Genomic DNA, 26533 nt, shown 5'->3' on the forward strand with positions numbered 1-26533 from the left:
GCTTAGAAATTTCTTCTGCCAGATGCCCTAAATCATCTCTTTCAAGTTCAAAGTTCCGCAAATCTCTAGGGCAGAGGCAAAATGCCACCAGTCTTTTTGCTAAAATATAGCAAGAGTCACCTTTGCTCCAGTTCCCAAGTTCCTCATCTCCATCTGAGACTACCTCAGCCTGGACTTTACTGTCCATATCACTATCAGCATTTTGGTCAAAGCCATTCAACAAATCTCTAGGAAGTTCCAAACTTTCCCACATCTTCCTGCCTTCTGAGCCCTCCAAACTGCCTGTTACCCAGTTCCAAAGTCGCTTTCACATTTTTGGGTATCTTTACATCGGCACCTCACTATACCAGTACCAATTTACTGTATTAGTCTGTTCTGACGCTGCTAATAAAGACATACCTGAGACTGAGTAATTTATAAAGGAAAGATATTTAAGTGACTTACAGTTCCACATGGCTGGGGAGGCCTCATAATCATGAAGTTGAAGGAGGAGCAAAGGCACGTCTTACGTGGCAGCAGGCAAGAGAGCTTGTGTAGGGGGACTCCCCTTTATAAAACCATCAGATCTTGTGAGACTTGTTCACTATCTTAAGAACAGCATGGGAAAGCCCTGCCCCCATGATTCAATTACCTCCCACTGGGTCCCTCCCATGACAGGTGGGAATTTATGGAAGCTACAATTCAAGACGAGATTTGGGTGGGGACAGCCAAACCATATCACGCCTTCATAGAAACAACCAGAATAATGGTTTACTTGTCTAGTTTTTTTGAGACAGGGTCTTGCTCTGTCACCTAGGCTGGTATGCAGTGGTGTGCACTGCAACCTTGACCTCTCGGGCTCAAGTGATCCTCCTACCTCAGCCTCCTGAGCAGCTGGGACTAAAGGAGTGCACCACCATGCCCAGCTAATTTTTTTAAAGATTTTTGTAGAGATGAGGTCTCACTTTGTTGCACAGGCTGGTCTTGAACTCCTGGGCTCAAGCAATCTTGCCTCAGCTTCCCAAAATGTTGAGATGACAGGCATGAGCTACCAACCTGAGCTTCATAAGCTTCTTAACTAATATCCCTACTTATCTCACTGCTTGCCTACAGTTTACTCTCAACCCAGTAGTGAGAGTAATTATTTAAAATATAAGTCAGTATGAGACAAGAACTATGAGAGAAAAATAAAATAAAATAGAAGTCGGGTCATGTCTCTGTTCTTCACAGTCCTCCAATGGTTCCCTCTTATTTCACTTAGAGAAAAGCCAAAGTCCTTACCATGGTATATAAGACCCCACACAAACTGGTCCCTAGTCCTCTCTGCTCTCATCCCTGATCTCTCTCCCTTTTGCTCACTCTACTCTATCCACACTGGCCTCCTTGCTCTTATTAAGAAAACACTTCAAGCTTGCTCCCATCTTAGGGCCTTTGCACTAGCCATCCCTCTAAGAGTATCTAGTGATATTCTTCCCTCAGATCTCTCATAGCTACTCCCTTACCTCCTTCAAGTCTTTGAGAAAGTGAGATCAGGGCTGCCCTACCACCCCAATTACCATATTAAGTATACATACAGCCTGTCCCTACTTTTCCCCATTACTCTTCTTTTCTCCATACCACTTACCACCTTCGAACATACTGCAAAATCCATTTGATTACCTTTCTCAGTCCTTGTGATGTGGGGAGGGGTTGTCTTGTTTCCAAAGCCTTGTCAGTCATTGTAATTCATTCTTCTGGCCACCATAAAAAAAGATGAAAGAGGTTTGTTGTTTTTTTGGGACAGGGTCTCTCTCTGTCACCCAGGCTGGAGTGCAGTGACATGATCATGGCTCACTGAAGCCTCAACCTCAGGGGCTCAAGCAATCCTCCCACTTCAGCCTCCCAAGTAGCTGGGACCACAGGCATATGCCACTATTCCCAGCTAGTTTTTGAATTTTTAGTAGAGATGAGGTCTCACTATGTTGCCTAGACTGGTCCTGAGTTCCTGGGCTCAAGCAATTCTCTCACCCTGGCCTCTCAAAGTGTTGGGATCACAGGTGTGAGCCACAGTACCTGGCCAGAATAATTTTTGACCAAACGTTTTGGCACTATGGCCTAGCCAAATTGACATGTAAAATTAACCATTTCAGTTCCTGTGGGTAATAGGTTTAAAGCAAAACGAGTTTCTGCCCAATCCAAAATGAGGAATCGGAGCCTTACAGGCCCTTTTAGGGAAAGCCTAGTCCCTGCCTTTTCTGAGGAGTTTGCAGCAGTTAAACGGCTTTCCCAAGGGCGTACTGTGCCTTGGCATTAGTCTAGAGGAGACTCCTGAAAGTTACTCTAAGTGACTGTTCTCTTGTCCTACAAATTAGCAGAGTGACATGTGGGTACCCATCTCAGTTTCCTGTGCACTTTAATTGGACCAAATATCTTAGGATTGAATCACCTTTGGGCAGGGTCAGCATCAGCGGTACCTGTGCAGTCACCCAGGGCCTACGCTAAGAAGGACCTTGTACTTGGTTTAATGTCCTGCTTTTGCCATCTTGAAATTCTTAATATATTTTTTTAAACAAAGAGTTTGGACCTAAATTGGAAAGTCATGGATACAATACATGGCTGATATTACACCCTTTTCAGGTTTAGGTCAGATCTAAATCATCTCCAATCTAATGACTAGGAGTGTTACTAAACTGCCTGTTGGCCTTTATTCTTTGCAGGCAGGAGAAAGGCTAGGTACCCCCCGCCTCATTACACCAAAGTGGCCAGATATCCAACTTGCTGTACTTGAGCCGTGCAAGAAGTCACAGAATCATTGTACATGTTTTACAGAAAGGAGCCTAAAGACTAAGTCAACTTCCTAGAATATTAAAATCCAAGTGAGTCACTTGCCTAGGGTTACTCAGTGAGAGGTTAAATGAGTTGATACATGTAAAGTGCCTGGCACACAGCGATATACAGAGTTGCTTATGAGTAACAGTGCTGACCATCTGAGGCAGGAGGATCTCTTTAGCCCAGGTGTTCAAGACCAACCTGGGCAATATAGTGAGACCTCGTCTCTACGAAAAATAAAAAAATTAGCCAGCCACGGTGGCTCGTGTCTGTGGTCCCAGATATTTAGAATGCTGAGATGGGAGGATCGATTGAGCCCAAGAGGTGGAGGCTGCAGTGAGCCGTGATCCCTCCGCTGGTCTCCAGCCTGGATGACAGAGCAAGACTCTGTGCTGACCAGACTTTTCAGCTTCAGGTTCTTATCATCACACATGTTGGTTGTCTGCTGATTACAAAAACTCCTTTGAAGGGCTGTCAAATTTAAAATTTTCACTTGTGTAATGAACATCCCTTAACCCTGAATGCGATTTTAATTTACAGTCTTGTATGTGGCCACTTGGTGCCCTTTTTGTTTTAAAATGGCTAAATGTGTATGCAAATTCTTCTTTTGGATTCAGTAGGTTTTTCAAAGATTTTTTTTTTTTTTCCTGGTACAACTGTTCCATATGAATAAACACTATTCATTTTAAGGAGACAGCTGATAATAGGGTTAAATTATAGGGGGCCATTGTTTTGAACTAAGTTCCTGCACTAGGTCCCAACAGATCAGACTGAGAATCAAGAGTCACCCATGCTAAAGTTCCAAGTCACCAAACTAAAACTAAGTTGTATCTGACATTCTGAGAAGTCAGGAAAGAGAGACAACAGCCAATTTTCCAACCAGGCCGTTTCAAAATGCAATCGTCATGACAATTAAGTTTCCTGTTTTAGTCCTTAACCTGGAGTAACCTAATGTTAGCCAATCCGTTATTTCTCTATTGTTGTTTCCCTGTCCCCGCCGCGCAATGAAAGTAATTTGAAGTGACCAATCCGCTTTTTGTTCTCTGCTTCTGCTTTCTTCAGCCCTTTTTCTGTCTATAAAGCCAACTTCCTCCGCTCGACTCTTTGGAATACTTATTCTATTTTATGGAATAAGGTGTTGCCCGATTCTATTTTTTGTTTTTTCCTCAGAGACCTCGTTCTGAGTGTGGCCCAATAATGGAACCACAAAGTCCATCGAGATCGAGTTGTAAAAAATTACAACTAAATTTACTGTAATTTTTTTGCCTTTTGCCAATAGAAATTCCTTTTTCATTAAGTATTCCTCCCTTAGAGTAAGCGACCACGATGACCCCTGTTTCACAAGTAAGGATGAGGCAAGGTTCTGCCCACACCGCGGCCCAGCCTGGCCGACTTGGATTGCATCCTGCGAATGCCACTGCGCATGCCTGCCGGGGATGACGTCAATCCGAGCTCGTCCCGGCCTCACCAGCGCCATGCTGGGCTCGCGAGCCGCGGGGTTCGCGCGGGGCCTGCGGGCTGTGGCACTGGCGTGGCTGCCGGGCTGGCGGGGCCGCTCCTTCGCCCTGGCGCGCGCCGCTGGCGCGCCCCACGGTGGTGACTTGCAGCCCTCCGCCTGTCCCGAGCCGCGCGGGCGCCACCTCAGCCTGTCGGCGGCGGCGGTGGTGGACTCTGCGCCCCGCCCCCTGCAGCCGTACTTGCGCCTCATGCGGTTGGACAAGCCCATTGGTGAGTGCGGGCGGGCGGGCAGCCCGGGAATTTGCAAGTAGCAGCCTCCGAGTCGGCTCCGCGGAGCTGTCCGCGGCGGCCGGCCGGGGCGTGATGGAAATGAGAGCCTGAAAGCTTGGGCTTGGCTGCCGGCTGCCGTGCGCTCTGGGGCGAGTCACCTCGGGACACGCAGTCGGGACAGTCTCCTAAAGGACCCGCCAGTTTCACGTCTGTCTGCATCCTGAGCACCTGAAGCGGGAAAGATAATTCTCATTCCACAAATAATTGTTTAAATGGTGACTCAAGCGGAAGGTTCCGTTCTCGTGGCCCTCCTTTATTTATTAGAATGTTTGATCCTCTCCGCAATCTTATAAGGCCCACAATAATTAAGACAGTTAAGACGCTGAGGAAACTAAGGCTCCTCGTCAGAGCCAGACCTGAAGAACTCTGTTTTGATGCTGAGTCGGAGATCTTTTACCTGCATCACCCATAAGGCAAAGATTTAATTCATTTGAACGCAGCAGGGACAGCGCTTACGGATTGCTTGTCAGCTCACAATCGCCCCCGACAGGAAGATTTCCCTAACCTTCCTATTTTAATTAACTCCTACCAACCTCACTTTCTATCGCTTTATCCGCAATTTTTCTTAATAGCACTCACCACTGACCTTATGCGCTTGTTGATTGATTGGCTTCTTCAGTAGTGTTAAGTGAATTAATAAGTTCCTTCTACATTGTCCGGCCATAGAGATAGAAAAAGCTATGGAAACTCTTTGCTTTCAAGGAACTCTGGACTAGTTGAAAAAAGACTATTTGGTGAGCTAGGAAAATATGGATCAAATATGAGTGATGCAGATAGGAAGTGCTACAGGAAAAAGAGAAATTACTGTGGATCCCTTGCTGGAAAGTTTCGAGAAGAAGTTATACTCCAAAGGACAAGTTGATTTTGCAGAGCAGGGAAGAGATCTTAGTGCAGGAAGTATTTTTGCAAAGACCCAAGGGTGGAGTGTTAGAACACTAAGAATACGAGCCTGACCTGGAACACCAGGTGGGTGTGGAAAATGGGAAACGAGACTAGACAAGAACGTATCTGAAGAAGCTGGATAGCGTGGAGGAAGAAGTGAAGGATGAGCTCCAGCCAATCTAGATGATGACATTTGCCTTTGCAGTGTATGGAGATGTATTCAAAGGCCTAGGTATATTTACTCCACTTTTGCCCATACAAGACCCGAATTAGGCCTTGCTTTTGGTATTCTAGATTTATTCACAACCTATTTGGGATTAGAGCACTAAGTTATAACAATCAGCTATCAAAGCATAAAAGCCTACTGAATGATAGGTACAGCCGTGCCATCATTGGGAGGCTGTGTATGACCCCTATGCGTTTTGGGGCCGGATTCACGTTGAGAAGCATACATTTCCAAGCCCAGTTCCAATCTGAAGCCTGACTGTAATTCTGTTCTGGGAGTCTGTGGCATGGAGTGGCAGTGTAGCCTTATAGATGAACATCTGCCATTATTCCCATTTCCCCAGTTAAACCTCTGGCTTCTATCTTAATGGCTGGACCTTCCGCCATGTAACAGAAGGCAACAAAGGGGTTATGAGCAAAACTTTGGAGCCAGACCTCTCGGATGTGAACCTCCACCCTGCTCATCTGAGGGACCTTGGTTAAATTACTTCACCTCTCTGGGCATCCGTTTTTCATCTGTAAAATGAAGATACTATTAATGATAATATGGACTTTATGAGGTCATGAAAATTCATTAATATATGTTAAGTGCTTAGAACAGTGCCTGTCATAATATGTGCTGAAGAAATAGCCATTATTATCTTAGAAGTGGGGAATGGAGAAAATTGTACTTACAGATTGTGTATGTTAGGAAGATAACAGCCTGCATGGTGTGGTTCTAAATAAGGTGATCATTACAGGATTTTTCAGAAAACTAAATAGTACTATGTTAGAATTCACTCAACAAATGTATTTTGAACCCCTACCATACGCCAGAAACAATAATTGACAGGAGTAGAATTCCAGGTTTGATAATTCTTTATTTAAATTCTTATTTTGTGGGATAATTGTATGTTCATTGTTTTACTTTGTTGAAGTTATATCTTGTTACCTTCACTGATCAATAGTAGGTTTCATTGTTTTTGAGAAGGCAATACGGCTTCTTTCAAATGGGCTGACTACCTTATGCCAGAAAGTTTCGGCAGGTGGCACTCTTTCCACCAAGTTGGAAGTGTAATTTTTTGTTTTACCACATTTATGGGTGATTATGTTGTCTTAAAGATCATCTGTCTTTGATCTGTCCATCACCCCTCAGAACTTGCTCATTTTATTTCATCTCCCATAGAGTTTTTCCCTTTTCTACACGAAACATTTCTTTTTGCAATCTACTTGTCTCTTGTCTTTGCTACCTCTGCGTCTTTCTTCACAGAAAAGTATGGGGAATGAAAGTGTCATATGGAAGACAAAAAAAAAAATGTTGCGAGGAATCAGTAGGGACAAAAGAACAGGTGAAACTGAAGTGTATGGAGAGATTTAGGGAGTACAGAGTGACAGCATTGGACTTAGGACACAGACTGCAGCCAGACCGTCTGGGTTGGAATACCACCTTAGCCTTTTTTTACCTGTGTGGTCTTGGGCACAATTACTCCCTCTCTGCATCAGTTTCTGTATTTGTAAAATGGTTGTAATAAAAATAGTGCCTGTCTCATAGGCTTGTTGTGAGAGTCAAAAGTGTTCTGTGAAACCACCTGGTACAGTAAGTGCCATGCATCTGTTATTGTTGTCATAACATCATTAATATTGTCATCTCATAACGACTCTGTGAGGTAGCTGTTCTCTTCCCTCATTTACAGATGAAACGAAGACTTAAGCCTTAAGATACTTTACTGTCTAGTGTCACTCAACTTACAAGTGGCAGACGTAGAACTGAGAAGTCTTCTTACTTTCCCCTTCACTGTAGGAACCCTTGTCATCTGTAGGGGAGCTCTACAGATTCCTATCAGTAAGTGAATACAGATTTTTGTCCAAGGAAGTTTTGTTCTTGACATAAAACACTATAGGTGGTTACACGTCTTTCTGTCTAGAATTTTTTTCTTTTTAGTGGAACCTTCAGTTCTATTTGTACCAGGAAATAATAGCTGTGAAGTGGTATTCTTTCTTCTCTAGCCTAGGAGGATAGGATCAGCTATTCCTCTGTCCCTTGTGAACTATACTCATAGCTCCAGGGTAAAGAAAGTAGTTAAACCTACTGTGTTTTACTTAAACCACTCTGTTTATCTGTTTCCTCATCTGTAAGATAGGGTTATTAACAGTACCTACTATGTAAAGATGTTACTTGGGAGGCTGAGGCAGAAGTATTGCTTGAGCCTAGAAGTCAGAAGCTGTAGTGAACTATGACCTTGTTACTGCACTCCAGCCTTGGCAAGAGAGCCAGACCCTGTCTCTCATATAAATATATGAATAAATAAGTTTAATATAAAGATGTCATTGAAGATTAAATAAGTTTAGACATATAAAGCATTTAGAACACTGCCTGACACTTTATGAACACTCCATAAATGTTAGCCATTGTTACTGTGGAGTACACCAAGTATGAGTCTGTCCAGGACAACCTGAATTCAGGTCTGGACTGACCATTTCTCAAGGTTTTAGCTTGAGGCTTCTCCTTGACTTTTCTGTTGTGTAAATTTAGATCCCCTTTGGAAAAGACCCTCTGATTCCTCTCTCCCTCCTCCCAAAACTAGCTAACTAACTTAGATAGTTTTGTTTTATGCCTTTGTAGGACCCTGTTCTTGTCCTGTTGTTGGATTGATCTTTTATTGTTATTGCTTGTTTAACTGCATTTCTTTTGATTTACGAGCTGCATGAAGGCAGAAGCCACCTTTCTCTTAGCCACCATTGTATTCCCAGTTCTTAGCACAGTTCTGGCATAGAGTATATGCTTCATAAATATGTCTAAATGAATAAAGCTTAAACTTAGTGAAGCTTAAACATGATTACAGGGACTTTAGTCATTTGACCATTTTTCTTCAGGATCTGAACCTTCTTTAGCCCCAAATCCCTTTTCTCTTGTATCCCTCAATAGGGAAAGAAAGCTCAGAATTTATCTAATAGACAGCATATCCAAACATCAGTTGAAAGACTTTCTTTTAGAAGTAGAATATTAAAGTTCATATTTGAAGTCTTTTATATAATCTATTTGCTTTTGTCTTAATTTCATCTAGTTTATTGGTTAAGTACTAAGAACTAACCCCATTTGTACATGTAGCTGCAAAGTACTCAGTTCAAAATAACAAAAAAACTAACAATTATAATCCCAGCACTTTGGAAGGCCAAGGTGGGAAGATTACTTGAGGCCAAGAGTTTGGGACTAGCCTGGGCAACATAATTACTTGGGCATTGTGGCTTGCATCTGTAGTTCTAGCTACTAGGGAGGCGGAGGCAGGAGGATCACTTGAGCTCAGGAGTTTGAAGCCACAGTGAGCTACGATTATGCCATTGTACTCCATCCTGGGTGACAGAGTGAGACGCTGTCTCAAAAAAAAAAAAAAAAAAAAAAAAAAAAAAAAAAACTAGACCATCTTAGTATATTGTACTAACAATAGTAAAGGAAATTTTTGCTAACTTTTTTGAATAGGTAATGTGTCTATATGATGCAATATTCAGAAGGTGCCAGGGTATAGAGTGAAAGGCAAGTCTCTTACCCCTGTCTCCTGTCCACGCAGTTCCCCTCCCCAGAAGCAACCATTATTATATGTTTCTAGTGTGTTCTTCATGACACAGTCTTTGAGCATATTAGCATTCATGTATGAATGTTTTATATGTAGGTACATATATATATTTATATACACATATAAACACACAATAAACAATTTTTAAGTTGTCCTTCACAAAGGTAGGGCCATTTTGTAACCCATTAGAAATACATAAGAGTATTCAGCTCCCTAGAGTGTGTTGTCAGATGTTGGGTTTTGCCAGTGATAGGTGAAAATTTTTATCTCAATGTAGTTTTCATGTGTGTTTCTCAAAGTTGAGTATCTTTTCATATGTATAAGAGCCATTTGTATTTCTTCTTATGTGAATTTTTATTATGTGTTTTGTCTATTTTTTAATTGGACAGTTGATCTCTTCTAGGCACTCTGCATAGTAAGAGGTCCTTTGTGATTTGAGTTACAAATTTATTTTCTCGGTTTTGTCATTTTTTTTTTTTGACTTATAGTGTTCTTTATTTCTTTGGTATGTGGTGTTTAAACAAATGAAGACAGTTAACTGACTTAAATTTGTACCTTTTTTGTCTTTTTATTTTTGCTTAGGAACCTGGCTGCTGTATTTACCATGTACCTGGAGCATTGGTTTGGCAGCTGAACCAGGTTGTTTTCCAGATTGGTACATGCTCTCCCTCTTTGGCACTGGAGCTATTCTGATGCGTGGAGCAGGCTGCACTATTAATGACATGTGGGACCAGAACTATGATAAAAAGGTAATTTCATCCTGAAAAGGAATAGAGAGGCTCTTCTCAATTCTGCAGAATAACATAGTGGTATCACTTTTGAATGCCATATAAAGCAACAAGATCATTCAGTGACCACAGAAATCCAGCATGGAAAGTGCCAGGATCAGTTGAATAGCTGGTATTGCAAAGTGCAGAGTACAATACTTCCTTTCTCAACGCAAGAGTGGCCCCAGGGGCAAGGTGTGTAATTTATTATTATAAAGTGAATCGAGAATTTGGAAGACTGAGGGTGAGGGAGTTAAAGGTTAGGAGTGAAAGTGAAAAATCCATCCTGAACCTTCAAGTGTCAAAAGATCTGTCATCCCTTCCTCTGAGATGTATTTTAGAGCCCTAACTATTCTTACGTAAATCAAGTGAATCAAGGCAGCCCTTGTTAGCGTTTCCTATAATTGTTTCTTTTAAAAACATAACTACCCATTTTTTCTCCTTAGAAAAATAATACATGCTTGTTCTGAAAAATGTAGATAATATAGAATTGTAATCAATGAAAAGTGCAAATCGTCCTTATCTCCTCCTCTTATCCCCTAGAGAAAACTTCAGTTAAGAACTTGATGCATTATTTTTCTCTGGATTTTTTTTTGTACCTGTTCTAATGCGTGTGTATGATTATTTCTTTGTTCTTCAACAGACAGTTATTTTCTCAAGGAAAGGGGCCATCTTATTTGCCTTTTTATCTTAGCAACTATGCCATAATTAGTACAAGATCATTAAATGCTTGAGTAAATAATCAATTGAAATTTGATTTTAAAAGAAACCCACATTGAATTATAAAAAGTGAATAATCTTATATAAACTTATATGAAGTTAATAATCACTCCTAGTTTACCTTTTATGTAGTCTGAATTTTCCTTACACAAGGCATACCTGTAATAATTTTTAGTTAATAGAATAGTGTTACATATGTGTGTGTGTGTGTGTGTGTGTTTGAGACGGAGTTTCACTCTTGTTGCCCAGGCCTGGAGTGCAGTGGTACGAGCTTGGCTCACCGCAACCTCCACCTCCCAGGTTCAAGTGATTCTTCTGCCGCAGCTTCCTGAGTAGCTGTGGTTTCATGCATGCACCACCATGCCCGGCTAATTTTGTATTTTTAGTAGAGATGGGGTTGCTCCACGTTGGTCAGGCTGGTCTTGAACTCCCGACTTCAGGTGATCCACCTGCCTCGGCTCCTCAAAGTGCTGGGATTACAGGCATGAGCCACCGCGCCTGGCCATTAATATATTTTTTAATTCAAAAACATTTATTGGTACTTGCTATGTGGAAGACCCAGTGGCAGGTTCTAGGATTGCATCGATGAAATACAACATTCTTGACATTCAGGGTTTAGTTATTATAAAACAGTAGAAGTCTTTTGAGAATAGTGTTCACCAGAGAACTTGCTGAAGACCACTTACCTCAACCTAAGGGAGAGAGTTAGAGATAACTTTCCAGGCCGGGGTGACCTTTGAACTCTGAAAGAATAGGATGGCAAAAAAAGAATGGGCTAGAGGGTGAAGGTTTCTCTAGACAGAGGGAACAGCAGGTCCAGAGGCATGGCTGTGAGATGAGTATGTGTTTGATAGCAGCAACTACATGGTCTGCGTGTGGCTGGAGGATATGGGGTGTAGTAGTAGAAGAGTGGCAGGAGCTGTATGGTAAAGCATTTCTCTGACACAACTGAGATGCCTTGATTTGCCAAGAGATGCACACTGTCCTTTTTTTTTTTTCTTTAAAAATGTTTTTGTTTTTATGGATTTAGGGGTACAGTTACAGTCGGGTTATATGGATATAGTGTGTAGTGGTGAAGTCTGGGCTTTTAGTGTACCCATATGTAGTATGACCTAATGGGTAGTATTTCATCCTCCACTCCCCTCCCACCCTCCCACCTTTTGGAGTCTGCAGTGTCTATTATTCCACTCTCTATGTCTCTGTGTACCCATTGTTTAACTCCCACTTATAAGTGAGAACATGTGGTTTTGACTTTCTGAGTAATTTCACTAAGAATAATAGCCTTCAGTTCCATCCATGTTACTGCAAATGACGTGATTTTGTTCTTTTTTATGGCCTTGTATTCCATGGTGTATATATACCACATTTTTTAATCTAGTCATCCATTGATGGACACTTTGGTTGATTCCACGACTTTGCTATTGTGAATAATGCTGTGATAAATGTATGAGTGCAGGTGTCTTTTTGGCAAAATGATTTCTTTTCCTGGGGATAGATGCCCACTAGTGGGATTGTTGAATTAGTAGTTCTGTTTTTAGTTCTTGAGAAATCTCCATGCTGTTTTCCATAGAGATTGTACTAATTTACAGCCCCACCAACTGTGTATAAGTGTTCCCCTTTCTCCACATCCTCACCAACATCTGTTTTTTGACTTTCTAATAGCCATTCTGACTGGCATAGAAGATGGTATCTCATTGTGGTTTTAATTTGCATTTCTCTGATGATTAATGATATCTGACTAAGTCCCCAAAAGGAAACACAACAGAAAAAAAATAGACAAATGAGACTTAATTAAACTAAAAAGCTTCTGCATAGCAAAAGAAATAATCAACAGAACAAACAGACCACCTACAGAATGGGAGAAAATATTTACAAACAATGCGTCCAACAAAGGGCTAATGTCTAGAATCTACAAGGAGCTCAAACAACAAGAAAAAAATAACCCCATTAAAAACTAGGCAACACACATGAACAGACATTTTTCAAAAGAAGACGTAACAAGCAACCAACAAACATACGAGATACACACTTTCTTGATTTGGAGGTTCACACATCCTGGTCAGTTTTATTCTGTACACTCTATGAATGAGGCTTCTGGCATATATCACTTCAAGATAATTCTTGAACATGTTAATAGTAGTTCATCACTTTAAAAAATTTCTAGCTTAGTATAAGCCTTCCAGAAAATGAAAAATGGTGCCATAAATTAGTAACAGTTTATGAAGCATGAGTCTGTTTAGATAAGTGAACATTTGAGCTTAAATATTTGAAGGCAAACTGCAAAATTCCAAATTGCTTTATCTTATTTGGTAGACAGACTCTCCCCTAAACATTTACATCTCACACTCTTGACTAGAGTTAAAACTAATTACATAGATTTTGACTTCTGCTTCCAGGAAGATGGAATAGATGTATTTTCCCTATTCTTTCCACTAAGTATGACTAAAATGCCTGGACATTATACATAAAACAAACATAAGAGGACTGTGGAGAAAAGGTGGCAGACTGGCTAGGGACCTCAGGACCCAAAGAATTTCCTAGATTTTGTTTTTCTTCATATATCCCAGACTTGGAACTGAAGAAGCCAGAAATCTGGAAATGTCATTGGGCACAGACAGGAAAAAAATAAAAAATAATTTAAAAAAAAAAAAAAGCCCCTTGGCAGGGGCCAGTGGAAACCAGGTTGGGAAGTGAGCTTGTAACCCCAGCTGGTGGCAATTAGGCAGCATCTCCCACCCCCTTCTTTTGCCAGAGCAGTGTCAAAAAAAGTCAACTGAAATAAAAGGTTTAAATAAGATTCATAGTCTCATGACGTAATACTTAAATGTCCAGATTTCAGTTAAGAATCATTTGTCATACCAAGAACTAGGAAAATCTCAACTTGAGTGAAAAAAAGACAATCAGCAGATGAACGACACTGAGATGGCAGAGATGTTAGGATTTCTTAGAAAGATTTTTAAAGCAGCAATCATAAATATGCTTCAGTGAGCAATTACAAACATGCTTGAAACAAATGAAAAATACCACCTCTCAGCAAAGAAATAGAAAATATAAAGGAGAACCACATGGAAATTTTAGAAGTGAAAGATATAATAATTGTAATAATAATTCAGTGGATGGGCCCAACAGCAGAATGGAGGGGACAGAGGAAGGAATCAGTGAACTGGAGATAGAATAATAGAAATGACACCATCTGGAAAACAGAAAATAGACTGAAAAATTGAAGACCTTTGGACTATAACAAATGATCTAATATTTGTTTCATGAGTCTTGGAAAAACAGGAGAACGGGGTTGGGGCTGAAAAATGGTTGAAGAAATATTGGCTATAAAAGCCCCAAATTTAGCAAAAGACATAAACCTACATATTTAAGAAGGTGAGCAACCTCCAGACACGATAAACACACAGAATCCTCACCTCAATACATTATAGTCAAACTTCTGAAAACTAAGGAAAATTTTAAAATCTTGAAAGCTGTGAGAAATACGAAAAGCACAACCCATAAGAGGAAAAATTGAATTTGCACTTCATCAACAAATTTTTATCTGTTAAGGATGCCGTTAAGAAGATTAAAAGGGCTGGGCACCGTGTCTCACGCTTATAATCCTGCCATTTTGGGAGGCCGAGACAGGCGGATCACTTGAGGTCAGGAGTTCGAAACCAGCTTGGCCAATATGGTAAAACCTTGTCCTTACTAAAAATACAAAAAATTAGCCAGGCGTGGTGGCAGATGCCTGTAATCCCAGCTACTTGGGAGGCTGAGACAGGAGAATTGCTTGAACCCGGGAGGCAGAGGTTGCAGTGAGCTGAGATTGTGCCAGTTCATAAATATTTTAGGCTTTCTCTGTGGAAATTGAACATGTTATAGCTAAATAGCTGATAAGGAAGTTGCTTTGTTTTTTATTTATTTGTTTGACACAGGGTCTTGCTGTGTCACCCATGCTGGAGAGCTTGGTGCAATCATGACTCACTGCAGCTTCAACCTCCTAGGCTCAAGCAATCCTCCTACCTCAGCCTCCCCAATAGGTGGGGCTACAGGCACACATCACCATACCTGGCTAATTTTTTTTTTTTTAATAGAGACAGCGCCTCCCTATGTTGCCTAGGCTGGTCTTGAACTCATGGCCTCAAACAATCCTCCCACCTCAGCCTCCCAAAGTGCTGGGATTACAGGCTTGAGCCACTGCACCCAGCCAGGAAGTTCCTTTGTTTTGTTTGTTTAGAGATGGGGATGGGAGAAAAGAGATGAGTGATGGGAATTTTTAGTTCTTTTCAAAGCTATTTTAAATATGAAGTTTTGATTCCTGACAGTACTTAAAATGTTGATATCTCTCTTCATTCATATTTGTGCCTACCATGGGCCAGTCTCTTCATTAAATGTTTAAATAAATGATTGAGTCATTACATGAAGCTAAGGTATCTGTTTTTATGTTTTAAGGTTACAAGAACAGCCAATCGTCCAATAGCCGCTGGAGACATTTCCACTTTTCAGTCCTTTGTTTTTCTTGGGGGACAGCTAACCTTGGCACTGGGTGTTCTTCTGTGTCTAAATTACTACAGGTATATTAAACGTTTTCCACATCGTGTGTAAAATCTCTCCTTTGAAATGGAGAAAGTAGGAATAAAATGAAATATCTGTATCACAAAGTTGTTCATTTGCTACTTATTAAGCATCTGTAAGTTAGCAAGTGTAAGTAACTCACCACACATTTTTAAATCTGCTTCAAGAATGCTTTCAGCCAAAGGAGTTAAGAAATGAACATTTAATTTGTTTTGAACCACCTTCAGTATTTGTACTACATTCCCTAAGGGACACAAGGCAATTTCATAGGTTTTCTAAGTGTGTGCATGGATGTGTGTGTATACACCCACACATAAATGTATAATTTTATTTATGTTGACAGTATCTCTAAAGTAGACTTCAAGCAGAGGTGATTATACTCATTTTGAAAAAAGAGGAACTATGTCTTTCCCAGGGTGGTGTTACTAATCAATAACTGAAGAAAGTGGGAGGACTCATTTGTATATATAAATGAGTGATTATACTCATTTTGCAAAAAGAGGAACAATATCTTTCCCGGGGTGGTGTTAGTAATCAATGATTGAAGAAAGAAGTGGGAGGACTCATTCCTATATCTCTTAAACAAGACAAAACGAAACTTTTGTGTTACCAGATTGCGGTTTACAAAGTGCTTCAATGGGAGAGAAGAAAGACAAAAAGAGTTACTTTACATGCCTTGCCCTGATAGCATCAATTACATGAAAATACCTTTGGAAGGTTATTTCGGGAAGGGGTAGTGTTAGATAAACTTTGAGGTCCTAAGAACATCTTATTTTATCACATTTTCATAGGTGTTTCCTTTGTTCTAGAAAAGTAACACTGCATCATATATATAAGGAGGGATATCTTGACTCTAATTATTAGTTAGGACATCCCAGTTTATTAGATGCCTTAATGTTTGCAAACAGTTCAGAGAGGCAGTAACATTTGGTAGTTAACATTTGGTGGTTGATAGGTTGGACTCTGGAGCCAGACTGCCTTAGGTTTGAATCTAGGCTCTTCTGTGATTAGCTATATGACAATTAGCAAACTACTTAATTTCTTTGTGCTTCAGTTTCCCCATCTGCAAAAAAGGAAGAGAATAAAACTTTATAATACCTGCCTTTTGGAGTCATTGTGAAGATTATAATGAATTAACAAGTGTGATTCACTTAGAATAGTGCCTAATACATGATAGTACTGTATGTGTTAGCTATTATTTTGTTTGATTGTTTTATAATATTTAAAGTAGTTTTCTACTCATCCTTTATAATAGGGAAAGTCAAAGTCTAGGAAGATAACTTACATAAAATATAATTTAAGATAAAATATATTTTCCAATCAGTATTACTTACGTCGTTGTCTTAAAGTATTTCATGGTTTCTAAGAGGTAGTGGTAATAATCACTGTAATCGTTTTTCCTCTTTTCAGTATAGCTCTGGGAGCAGGATCCTTACTTCTTGTCATCACCTACCCACTAATGAAAAGAATTACATACTGGCCTCAACTAGCCTTGGGTGAGCTTAAAATAACTAAAAGTATTTCCTTTGATACTTGCAAACTACACTTTTATGGAGAGATAGGTAAATAGGTAAAGATGAAATGACAAATCAGTCATGTAATTTTCCTAACCAATAGTAGATTTTCATATTTTAAAGGAGAGCAGTTAGCTATTTTTATTAGCTAAGAAATATTGCATATTTATTAGGGTTATCATCATCATCATTTTTTTTTCCTCTCCTCTCTCCCCCACTCCTCCCCTCCCCTACCCTCTCCTCTCCCCTCTTCTTCTCTGAGACAGGGTCTTGATCTGTTGCCCAGGCTGGAGTGCAGTGGCACCATCTCAGCTTACTGCAGCCTTGAACTCCCAGGCTCAAGTGATCCTCCCACCTCAGCTTCCTGAGTAGCTAGGATTACAGGCATTCACAACCCTGCCTGGCTAATTTTTGTATTTTTTGTAGAGACAGTGTTTCGCCATGTTGCCCAGGCTGGTCTCAAACCCCTGAGCTCAAGCGATCTGCCTGCCTTGGCTTCCCAAAGTGCAGGGACTATAGATGTGTGCCATCACACCTGGCCATTGATTTCTGAAATGGTTTTTTAAAAATCTAGATATGTCATGAAAAAATGTTTGATCTAGATGCCCTGAAGAATTTGGAGAATGGGGTAGGAAGCACTCTGTGGCAGGAAAACAAGGGTTAAAGTGTATGTGATAGCTTAGACAGCTCGTATTCTGTGAAGCCTCTCAGGAATAAGTTAGACCGTCTCTTCTGGGCTACCATAGGATTCTAATCCGGCACTTACTCATTTCAGCAGCATTAATTCAACCAAGAATATGTTGAGAGCTTGCTATGGTCTCCGGTTAATAAATTGTGGCCCAGCATTTAGCATAGCACTTGGCACGGTGTAGGTATTGAACACATACTTGTTGGTGAAAAGAAAGGAAGATAGTTAGGTAAGCAGGTATCAGAATCTGTTGCAAAAATATCTATTCCCATACTTTTCTATTCTATTCCTAGAATGATTCTAGTTCTTTGAATCATTTTTTTCAGTGAATGAAAGAAATAAAAGCAACTCAAGAAATTGATGTGAGCCTGATGTGCGGGAAAGTTGTGGTAGAATATTTATCTTTTTCTAAGATCCTCTCATTGAATGTTCTCTTTATTAAATTTGAAATTATATTCTCAATATAAGCATTTCCTATCTATAAGATAATATTAAGAAGCTGGTATATTTACTTCAAACATTTGCCGAACCCCTACATTTACTTTGTGCCAGCAATTGCAGCAGGTACTGGGGAAATAAAAATGACTAAAACACACTGACCATCTTTAAGGAGGTGGAGATGGAGATGACAGATAAACAGGTCATTGCAGTACAACGTGGCAGGCAGGAGTGCTATGGGACCACAAAGGAGAGGCACTTAATCAGTTAAGGAGGGGACATGAGTAGAAATAGGTAATATAGGAGGAGAAAAGGGGTTTCTGAGAAGAGAGATCTGGGACACATTGAGTTTAAGGTACATGAGCAACTTGCAGGCAGAGAAGTCCAGCAGACGGTTCAGTATGCAGTCTGGAGCTTAGGAGAGTTATCAGGCTTGCAAGTGGAGATTTGAGAGCTGTCAACATGTAGGTGTTTGTTTACAGTCCTCAGAGATGATTCCCTTGTGGAATAAATCAGTGTTCCTATGTATATTCATGTTTCTGTAGCTGATAGGGGAGGCAGAGTGGTAACAGAAAGAACATGGGTTTTTGAGTCAGATAGATGTAAGTTCAGATCCCAGCATCTACTGTTATTGGTAGTGCCGTGCACCATACTAGGGGGGATAAATCTTCTCTTTAAACCTCCTATTTACTTAATTAGGGGATATTATTCTTTTTATTAGCTCTGTTACTTTAGTTGTTAATTAACCTCTCTGAGCCTGTTTTCTTTTTTGTAAAATGGAGCTAATAATTACCACCGAGAGTTGAAAGGGTTTGAGGAAGGAACCCACAGAAAGCAGCACACACAGAGTCTGATACCCAGGAGCACTGAACGCGCTCTGATGCCACTCCTTCCCTTTAGGATTCTAAAGTACATATAGACTTTCCCCCTTTTTGTGTTTTGCTAATTGTAGGCTTGACATTTAATTGGGGAGCGTTACTTGGATGGTCTGCTATCAAGGGTTCCTGTGATCCATCTGTTTGCCTGCCTCTTTATTTTTCTGGAGTTATGTGGACACTAATATATGATACTATTTATGCCCATCAGGTAAAGAAATTATCGTTTCTTAACTTTGGTTTAGTTGTTGCTGTTTTTAAAGAACCAAATTAAGGAGAAAGCATTTTTTTCTAAAATTTGTTGTTGTTTTTTAAGAACTTTAAGAACCAAATTAAGGAGGAAGAATTTTTTTTTCTAAAAAGAAAGTCATTCACAGTTCCATGGCTCCAACAAAATTTTTTTTATGTTTATGTGTGTTTACCAAAATTCAACTCATTTATTTTATTTACAAGCAATAAAGTAGTATTTACTATATGCCAGTCACTGTTTTAAGTACTTTACAGACTTAATCCCCCAACAGCCTTTGAGGAAAGTACTTACATTATCCTCATTTAACAGAAGAGGAAATATGTGAAGAAGTATTTGTCCATGTCACACAGTTAGTGGGTGGCAGAACTGCGATTCGAACCCGTGTTCAGAGACTGCTTTTAACCACTACATTCTCCTGTCCCTCTAATCATTGAATTATGCAACTTTTTTACTTGGTATAGTTAGTGAACATTTTCCCATATTTTTACCAATTCTTTGTCGTTGTCTCTTTAAGACTGTGGACTATGAGATAGTCCATGCCCCAATTTAACATGCCATAAATTTGATGTACCATAATTGAAAAAAATTTAACAGTTTCTCTGTTTTTGGCTACTTAAGTTGTTTCTGAGTTTTCACAATTGTAAGTAATATTGTTCTAATCATTAATACTTCTTGAATAGGAGTTTTTCAGTTAAATTTTTAGAAGTGGTATTATTGACTTAAAGGATTATATGCATTTTTATAGCTTTTGATATTGCCTTTTTGATAAATTCCATTTTAAAAACTCATTTTTTTCTTTTACATTTGTAAACTCTCCCCCAGCTTTAATGAGGAGTAATTGACAAATAAAATTATGCATATTCAAGGTATACAGTGTGATGATTTGATAGTACATGTTCTGAGAATGCATTTATAAACTTTTCAACAAAGTTTTTCTCAGTATTTTTCTGAAATATGATTATGTATTCTCAATCATTTACTTGAAGAATATGTCTGGATTTCATTCTGTTTTCTTCCACTAAACCCCCTATGCCCTGCTACATTTGTAGTATCATGAAAAGGCAGATCTGTAATCAGTCTTACTTCCAAAGTGAAACTTGACTTACAGGTTAGAAGAGATGCCTGTACTTTTTGCAGTAAGGTCTGGAATGAGTGCTTAGGATACCAGTACTCCAATTAGATTAACAACTTCAGGAAAACACCACATACTCATTGGCACTTTTGTGGTTCACATGGTAACTATAGACACAGTTTGCACCCTGAAGGTGATTCTAGTATGAAAGGAAAAACAGAAACACCCACAGTCATTGTTATTTGGATTTGGGCCCCAAAAGAGAGCTGTCAGGTTGCTGTCTGCCGGTAGGTCAGTGCAGAGAGTTCAGCATGCAGCCACTGATACCACATGACCATCATTATTTACAACAGTATATGGAGATGCTTACAGGTAAACTTGCTGGGAGAAACCAGGCAGCTACATGTGGCTATATCATCAAGACCTAGCTCTACCTAAACAGGATTTGATAGGAAAGGCAAGGGATAGATTGGGCTAGAAGTGGAAAATGAGTGGATGTGGTTAGGTGGTAAGTGAGCATTTTTCTACATCTGTGACTTTTGCAAGATTGAAACTAAAATGTATAGGAGATTATTGAGATTTGAGAACTCTGAGGTAGAGAGGAGCTATGGGAAGAATTAGAGCTTAATTTTAATCCCAACACTAAAAATATAGTTAAAAGTCATTATAGGATTATAACAAATATAATGGTATATAGAAATGAAGCTGGATGGTGATTTTAGCAGTGGTGTTTAGCTTTGATTGGCCTGCACATTCATTACTGATCAGCCTGTTTCTGAGTTACTGTCATCTTTCACCGCTTATGGTATATCTGCATGTTCTTTAAAAGACAATTTCTTCTGAAAGTAGTTAGTGGTAATTGGTTGCACAACCTTGTGAATATACTAAAAAACACTAAATCTGATACTTCAAAATGTGAATTTTATGGTGTGTGAACTAAATCTCAAAAAACAGTTTATTTTTCTTTCTGATATTAGGACAAAAGAGATGATGTTTTGATTGGTCTTAAGTCAACGGCTCTGCGGTTCGGAGAAAATACCAAGCCGTGGCTCAGCGGCTTTAGTGTTGCAATGCTGGGGGCACTGAGCCTAGTGGGTGTGAACAGTGGACAGACTGCTCCCTACTACGCTGCACTGGGTGCTGTAGGAGCCCATCTGACTCACCAGGTTTGACCTTTTTCTTATTTGTCCCTCATATTTCATTGGTATAAATTATAAAAGTTATTTAAACCGTATGCCCTCTGTGTTTACCTGGCAAGGAACTTCTTAAACATCTACTTGGCTTGCACTACCTTTAACAGACCCCCCTGCCCTCCGGCCTCAACTTATAAGAAAGCTAGCTATAGTATTTTATTTTATTTTTATACTTTTTTTTGAAACGGTTGTCCAGCCTGTCATCCAGGCTGGAGTGCAGTGGTGCAATCACAGCTCACTGCAACCTCTAACTCCTGGGCTGAAGCGATCCTCCCACCTCAGCATCCTGGGTAGCTGGGACTACAGTCATGCACCACCATTCCTGGCTAATTTTTTAATTTTTTGTAGAAATGGGGTCTTGAGATTTTGCCCAGGCTGGTCTCAAATTCCTGGCTTCAAGCAATCTTCCTGCCCTGGTCTCCCAAAAGTGCTGGGATTACCAGTGTGAGCTACCAACCTCAGCCAAGGTATATTATTTTTAAAAAATAATATAGGCCTAAATCCAAATTTTCCCCTCTGATTTTCCTGGAATTACTTCTGATTCATGTCTGGAAAAATTTCAGTGATATCTGAAGCTTGTGGTTTGAGTTGAATTACTCTAAAAGCAAACTGACAGATAAAGCTTTTAAAAAAAAAAATCTGGGTTTCTAGTGATGGTTAGTAGACTAATTATTCATAAATTTGGTTTCTGCTGGCATAAAGACCAAAGCCAGATAAGACATGAAATGCGGAACATGTCAAAGTTCTGCCCGTAGAGAGCAGGAAGCTGTCATTTCAGGATATTCACCCACACCACATCCCCTACCTGTCAGAAACTTTTGTTGAGAATCTACATTGTTGACTTGTAAATGAATGAACTAAATCTAGTTTTGATTAAATCACTTGCTAATAAATTGACTATATTTTTATATCAGTGTTATTGTTATTTTCATTAAACAGAATCAAAAAGGTATTCATGGTGGATCACCTGAGGTCAGGAGTTTGACCAGCCTGGCCAACATGGCAAAACCCCATCTCTACTAAAAATATAAAAGTTAGCTGGGTATGGTGGCGGGCACCTGTAATCCCAGCTACTCGGGAGGCTGAGGCGGGAGAATCACTTGAACCCAGGAAGCAGAGGTTCCAGTGAGCTGAGATCATGCCACTGCACTTCAGCCTGGGCGACAGAGCAAGACTCCATCTCAAAAAAAAAAAAAAAAAAAAAAGAAGGTATTCATGAAGCTGTATTTAGATGACTGATTTTATACAGATTATTGCCAATTACTATCAGTATAGGCAAGACTCACATAACATGGTATGAAGGAAATCAGAATTTGATGTCTGTAAAGTAAACCATATGCTGTGTCCCCTCCGCTGTTTTCCTCACTGTGAAAACTAAAAGGTGAATTGGTGACTCTCCAGGATGTCACCATTTTTCCCTTCAGAATTTCTCAGCATCCCTTTTTGGTCATAGCTCAGCTCCATGAGGGCTGACATTGTCATTTGATTGTCTGGTCTGGATAATGGGTGTATGTTAATATTTAAACACCTGAATATTAAATAGTACAGGAAGGCAAAAATTATTAAGACAATCACAAATATTATAAGGAATACTCGGCCAGGCGCAGTGGCTCACGCCTGTAATCCCAACACTTTGGGAGGCCGAGGTGGGCAGATCACTTGAAGTCAGGAGTTCAAGATCAGCCTGGCCAACATGGATAAACCCTGTCTCTACTAATAATACAAAAATTAGCTGGGCATGGTGGTGTGCACCTGTAATTCCAGCCACTCGAGAGGCTGAGGCAGAGAATCACTTGAACCCAGGAGGCAGAGGTTACAGTGAGTCAAGGTGGTGCCACTGCACTCAAGCCTGGGTGACAGAAGGAAACTGTGTCTCAAAAACAAAGGAAGAAAAAAGAAATACTTGGAGCCCACTTTATATTTTAAATCGCATTTATGGTCCTCTGTCCAGTTTTTTGTTGTTGTTGTTTGTTTTGAAACAGAGTCTTCCCTCTGTCACCCAGGCTGGAGTGAAGTGGCACGATCTTGGCTTAGTACAACCTCCACCGCCTCCTGGTTTCAAACGATTCTCGTGCCTCAGCCTCCTTAGTAGCTGGGACCACAGGCACATGCCATCATGCCCAGCTCATTTTTGTATTTTTTTAGTAGAGACAGTTTCGCCATGTTGGCCAGACTGATCTCGAACTCTTGGCCTTAAGTGATCCACCAGCCTCAGCCTCCCAAAGTGCTGGGATTACAGGCATGAGCCACCACGCCTGGCCTCCCTGTCTGGTTTTCAATACAGTGTTTAAAGATGGACGTAGCCTTTTAGTATTTAAAGAGAAAGGAACTCATGATAATTGTAAGTCTGCAGACCACATAATAAAGAATAGTCCCCCCTGCCTAAGGAAGATAGGAACATACATGAGACTTCCTTAGTGTATTTGCAGGGCTACCATGGGGAAAAAGGAGTACACTTGTTCTAGATTACTAGCAACAGATTTAGGTCTCTAGCTCCCCTTCCCTAAATGTAGGTGCCTGAACAGGAGAGATTTAGAAATGTGGGAGGGCATTTTTGGTTATCATAATAAACTAGGAGGGGTGACTATATGGATGATGGCCAGATACAGTCAGTATCTTGTGCTGCACCAGATTGTCCTGCATTATAGAGAGTTGTCCTGCCCAAATGGGACTTGTTCTCCATTGAGAAACTTTGCTCCAGACACTAAAACCAGAACTGGAGGGTAGGAGTTGCAGGGAGACAGATGTTAGATAAGTCAGTGTAAGGAAGAACTTTCTAAATAGTTAGAACTAAAAATAGTATGGGTTGCCTCACAAGCATTCATGCAACCCTCAACCAAAGTTCTTAGGAAACAGCTTGGATGATTCCAAGTGAAAAATATGGTAAATTTTTCTTTTTCTTTTTCTTTTTTTTTTGAGATAGAGTCTCACTCTCTCACCTAGGCTAGGAGGGTGCAGTAGGGTGATCATGGCTTATTGCAGCCTTGACCTCTTGGCCTCAAGCAATCCGCCCACCTCAGCCTCTTGAGTAGCTGGGACTACGGGCATGTGCCACCGTGCGCAGCTAATTTTTCATTTTTTATATTTGTATTTTTTGTATTTGCTGTTTTCTCCTCTGTGTTAACATGTTTGTTATGACCCAAAGTCCAGACTAAGTATTAATATAACTTTGTATTCCTCTCTTGCAGATTTACACTCTAGACATCCACAGACCTGAGGATTGTTGGAATAAATTTATCTCCAACCGAACACTGGGACTAATAGTTTTTTTAGGGATTGTCTTTGGGAATTTGTGGAAAGAGAAGAAGACAGATACAACAAAGAAGAGTATAGAGAATAAAATAGAAAATTAATGAATGAAATTTATCTAGGAATTATTAAAACTTTTTACAAAATATAATTAAATTTGAATACAAAATCTGATACAATATGTTAAAGAATTAAGAACCTGAAGATGAAGATTTAGAGCATATTTACCTGGATTTTAATTCAATTATTTGCTAGCAAAATTCCCCCTTGTCACAGAAACCAGGGACTCTTCAGGATTTGAGATGAGATGGCCTTGAGTATTTTAGTTGATACACTCTTCTGCCCATTATAATTCTCACCTGAAGTTATGAGGATTGTACGGGTTTTGGCACTTTAGAAAAAGCCTGATGTGGGTCTTACATAAATGAATGTCTGTATAAGAAAATGGACTCTTTTTTTTTAGGGAAAAATAAAAGCCATGGAAAGTTGGAGCTTACTGTTCTTTATTGTGACCTGTAGTCACTGCCAAAAACTGTAATTTAGGAAACCAATTCTGTTTTTTTATGTTTTAGGAGAATTTAAATAAGCAAATAGAAGTATTTAGCTATTATAGCCACATGTACCACTGTTTACCAACCCTGACTTTTATTTGGGAGATTTGGTCTCTGTGTGCAGTCACAGTGACCAGAACAAACAAGTGGGCAGTCACCAGAGACTACCTTGATTTTCTGTCTGTATCTTTTTTATCTTATCCCATTATAGTTTATAGGATAGTGATATTTAAATGTTTACTGTTTTTTCCTTTACCTGCCCTCACCTTCACAATGTTCTCAACACAGTAGCCAGAGTAATTCTTTTAAAACCTGAGTAAGGTCATGTCATTCCTCTCCCCAGAACCCTCCAGGATCTCCCTAGGTCACTCAGTACAAAACAAAAGTCCTACCACCTTCCAGGCCCCCCATGATCTGGCCTCATGTCTGACTTCTCACACTCACACCTGCAGCCCCACTGGCCTCACTGTTCCTTAAACAGGCTGGGCAGACTCCTACCCCGGGGCCTTTGCATTTACTGTTCACTTTGTCTGGAAAGTTCTCCCCAGATCATGTCTTACTCCTTCACTGCAGAACCCTTCTTAAATGTCACCTTCTCTAAGAGGCTTTTCTTGGCCATCTTCAAAAATCTAACATACAAATACCACCCATACTTCCTATCCCCTTGTTTTTTTTTTTTTTCTCTTCAGCTCTTAACATTAGCAACCTAAAATATACCTTACTTGATTTAAATTGCTCTCATAGACAGTAGGCTATAGGGCAGACCGTCATTTGTGTATGTGGGTGTGGGCAGCAGTAAATATAAAATTGCATGATGATGGCGACGACAATGATGACGATGAAGATGATGATGCAGCTAACATCATTTACATATACCAGGCACTGATAAGCATAGGAAAAATTATTTAACTGTTTACTCAGCAAATACTGAGCCACTGAAAATGACTTGGGTCAGTTGTTGCAGCTGTAACTTTGCTATAGCAGCAATGAGTTGAAGGGGAGAAGAATTAGGAACATAGTACCCGACTTTTGAGGAAATATGATTGGCTTTGATTTTAACAGAATAGACAGTTTAAATCTATGTTGATTTCTGTTTTCTTACAGATACGACCCTATATTTTAAAATGCTTAAAACATCTTAACCCATTGCACTGGTTCCAATTAAAGAAGGGTGAGTACAATGTACTTCAATTTTACAACATTCTCCTTAGTTTATGAAAGTTAAAAATGGAACAAATTTTAAAATCACTAAAAATCCTGCAGCTTTTTTGTGATCCATGGGACAAGAGAACATAACATTAGTTCATACACGCTCAAAAAGCTTATTCTCAAAAAGCTGCTTAAACATAATTGAATTATTTTAGTTCTTTTTCATTTTTCCTTCCTTCTCCCAGTAGAAACGCTGAAAAAATACTATAAATGG

General features: G+C 39.8%; 1 protein-coding gene across 1 annotated transcript; it reads left to right on the forward strand.

The window, feature by feature from the left end:
• Positions 1-3893: 3893 nt before the first annotated feature.
• COQ2 (coenzyme Q2, polyprenyltransferase) lies at positions 3894-25050 on the forward strand. The gene is made up of 7 exons (XM_032148480.2): positions 3894-4515; positions 9816-9982; positions 15158-15279; positions 16691-16776; positions 18873-19006; positions 21095-21283; positions 24499-25050. The coding sequence occupies exons 1-7, from the start codon at positions 4224-4226 to the stop codon at positions 24661-24663; spliced, it is 1155 nt and encodes a 384-aa protein (XP_032004371.1). The 5' UTR covers positions 3894-4223; the 3' UTR covers positions 24664-25050.
• The last annotated feature ends 1483 nt before the right edge of the window (positions 25051-26533 follow it).

This window comes from Hylobates moloch, unplaced genomic scaffold (genome assembly GCF_009828535.3).
Source record: "Hylobates moloch isolate HMO894 unplaced genomic scaffold, HMol_V3 SCAFFOLD_2, whole genome shotgun sequence".
Lineage (NCBI taxonomy): Eukaryota > Metazoa > Chordata > Mammalia > Primates > Hylobatidae > Hylobates > Hylobates moloch.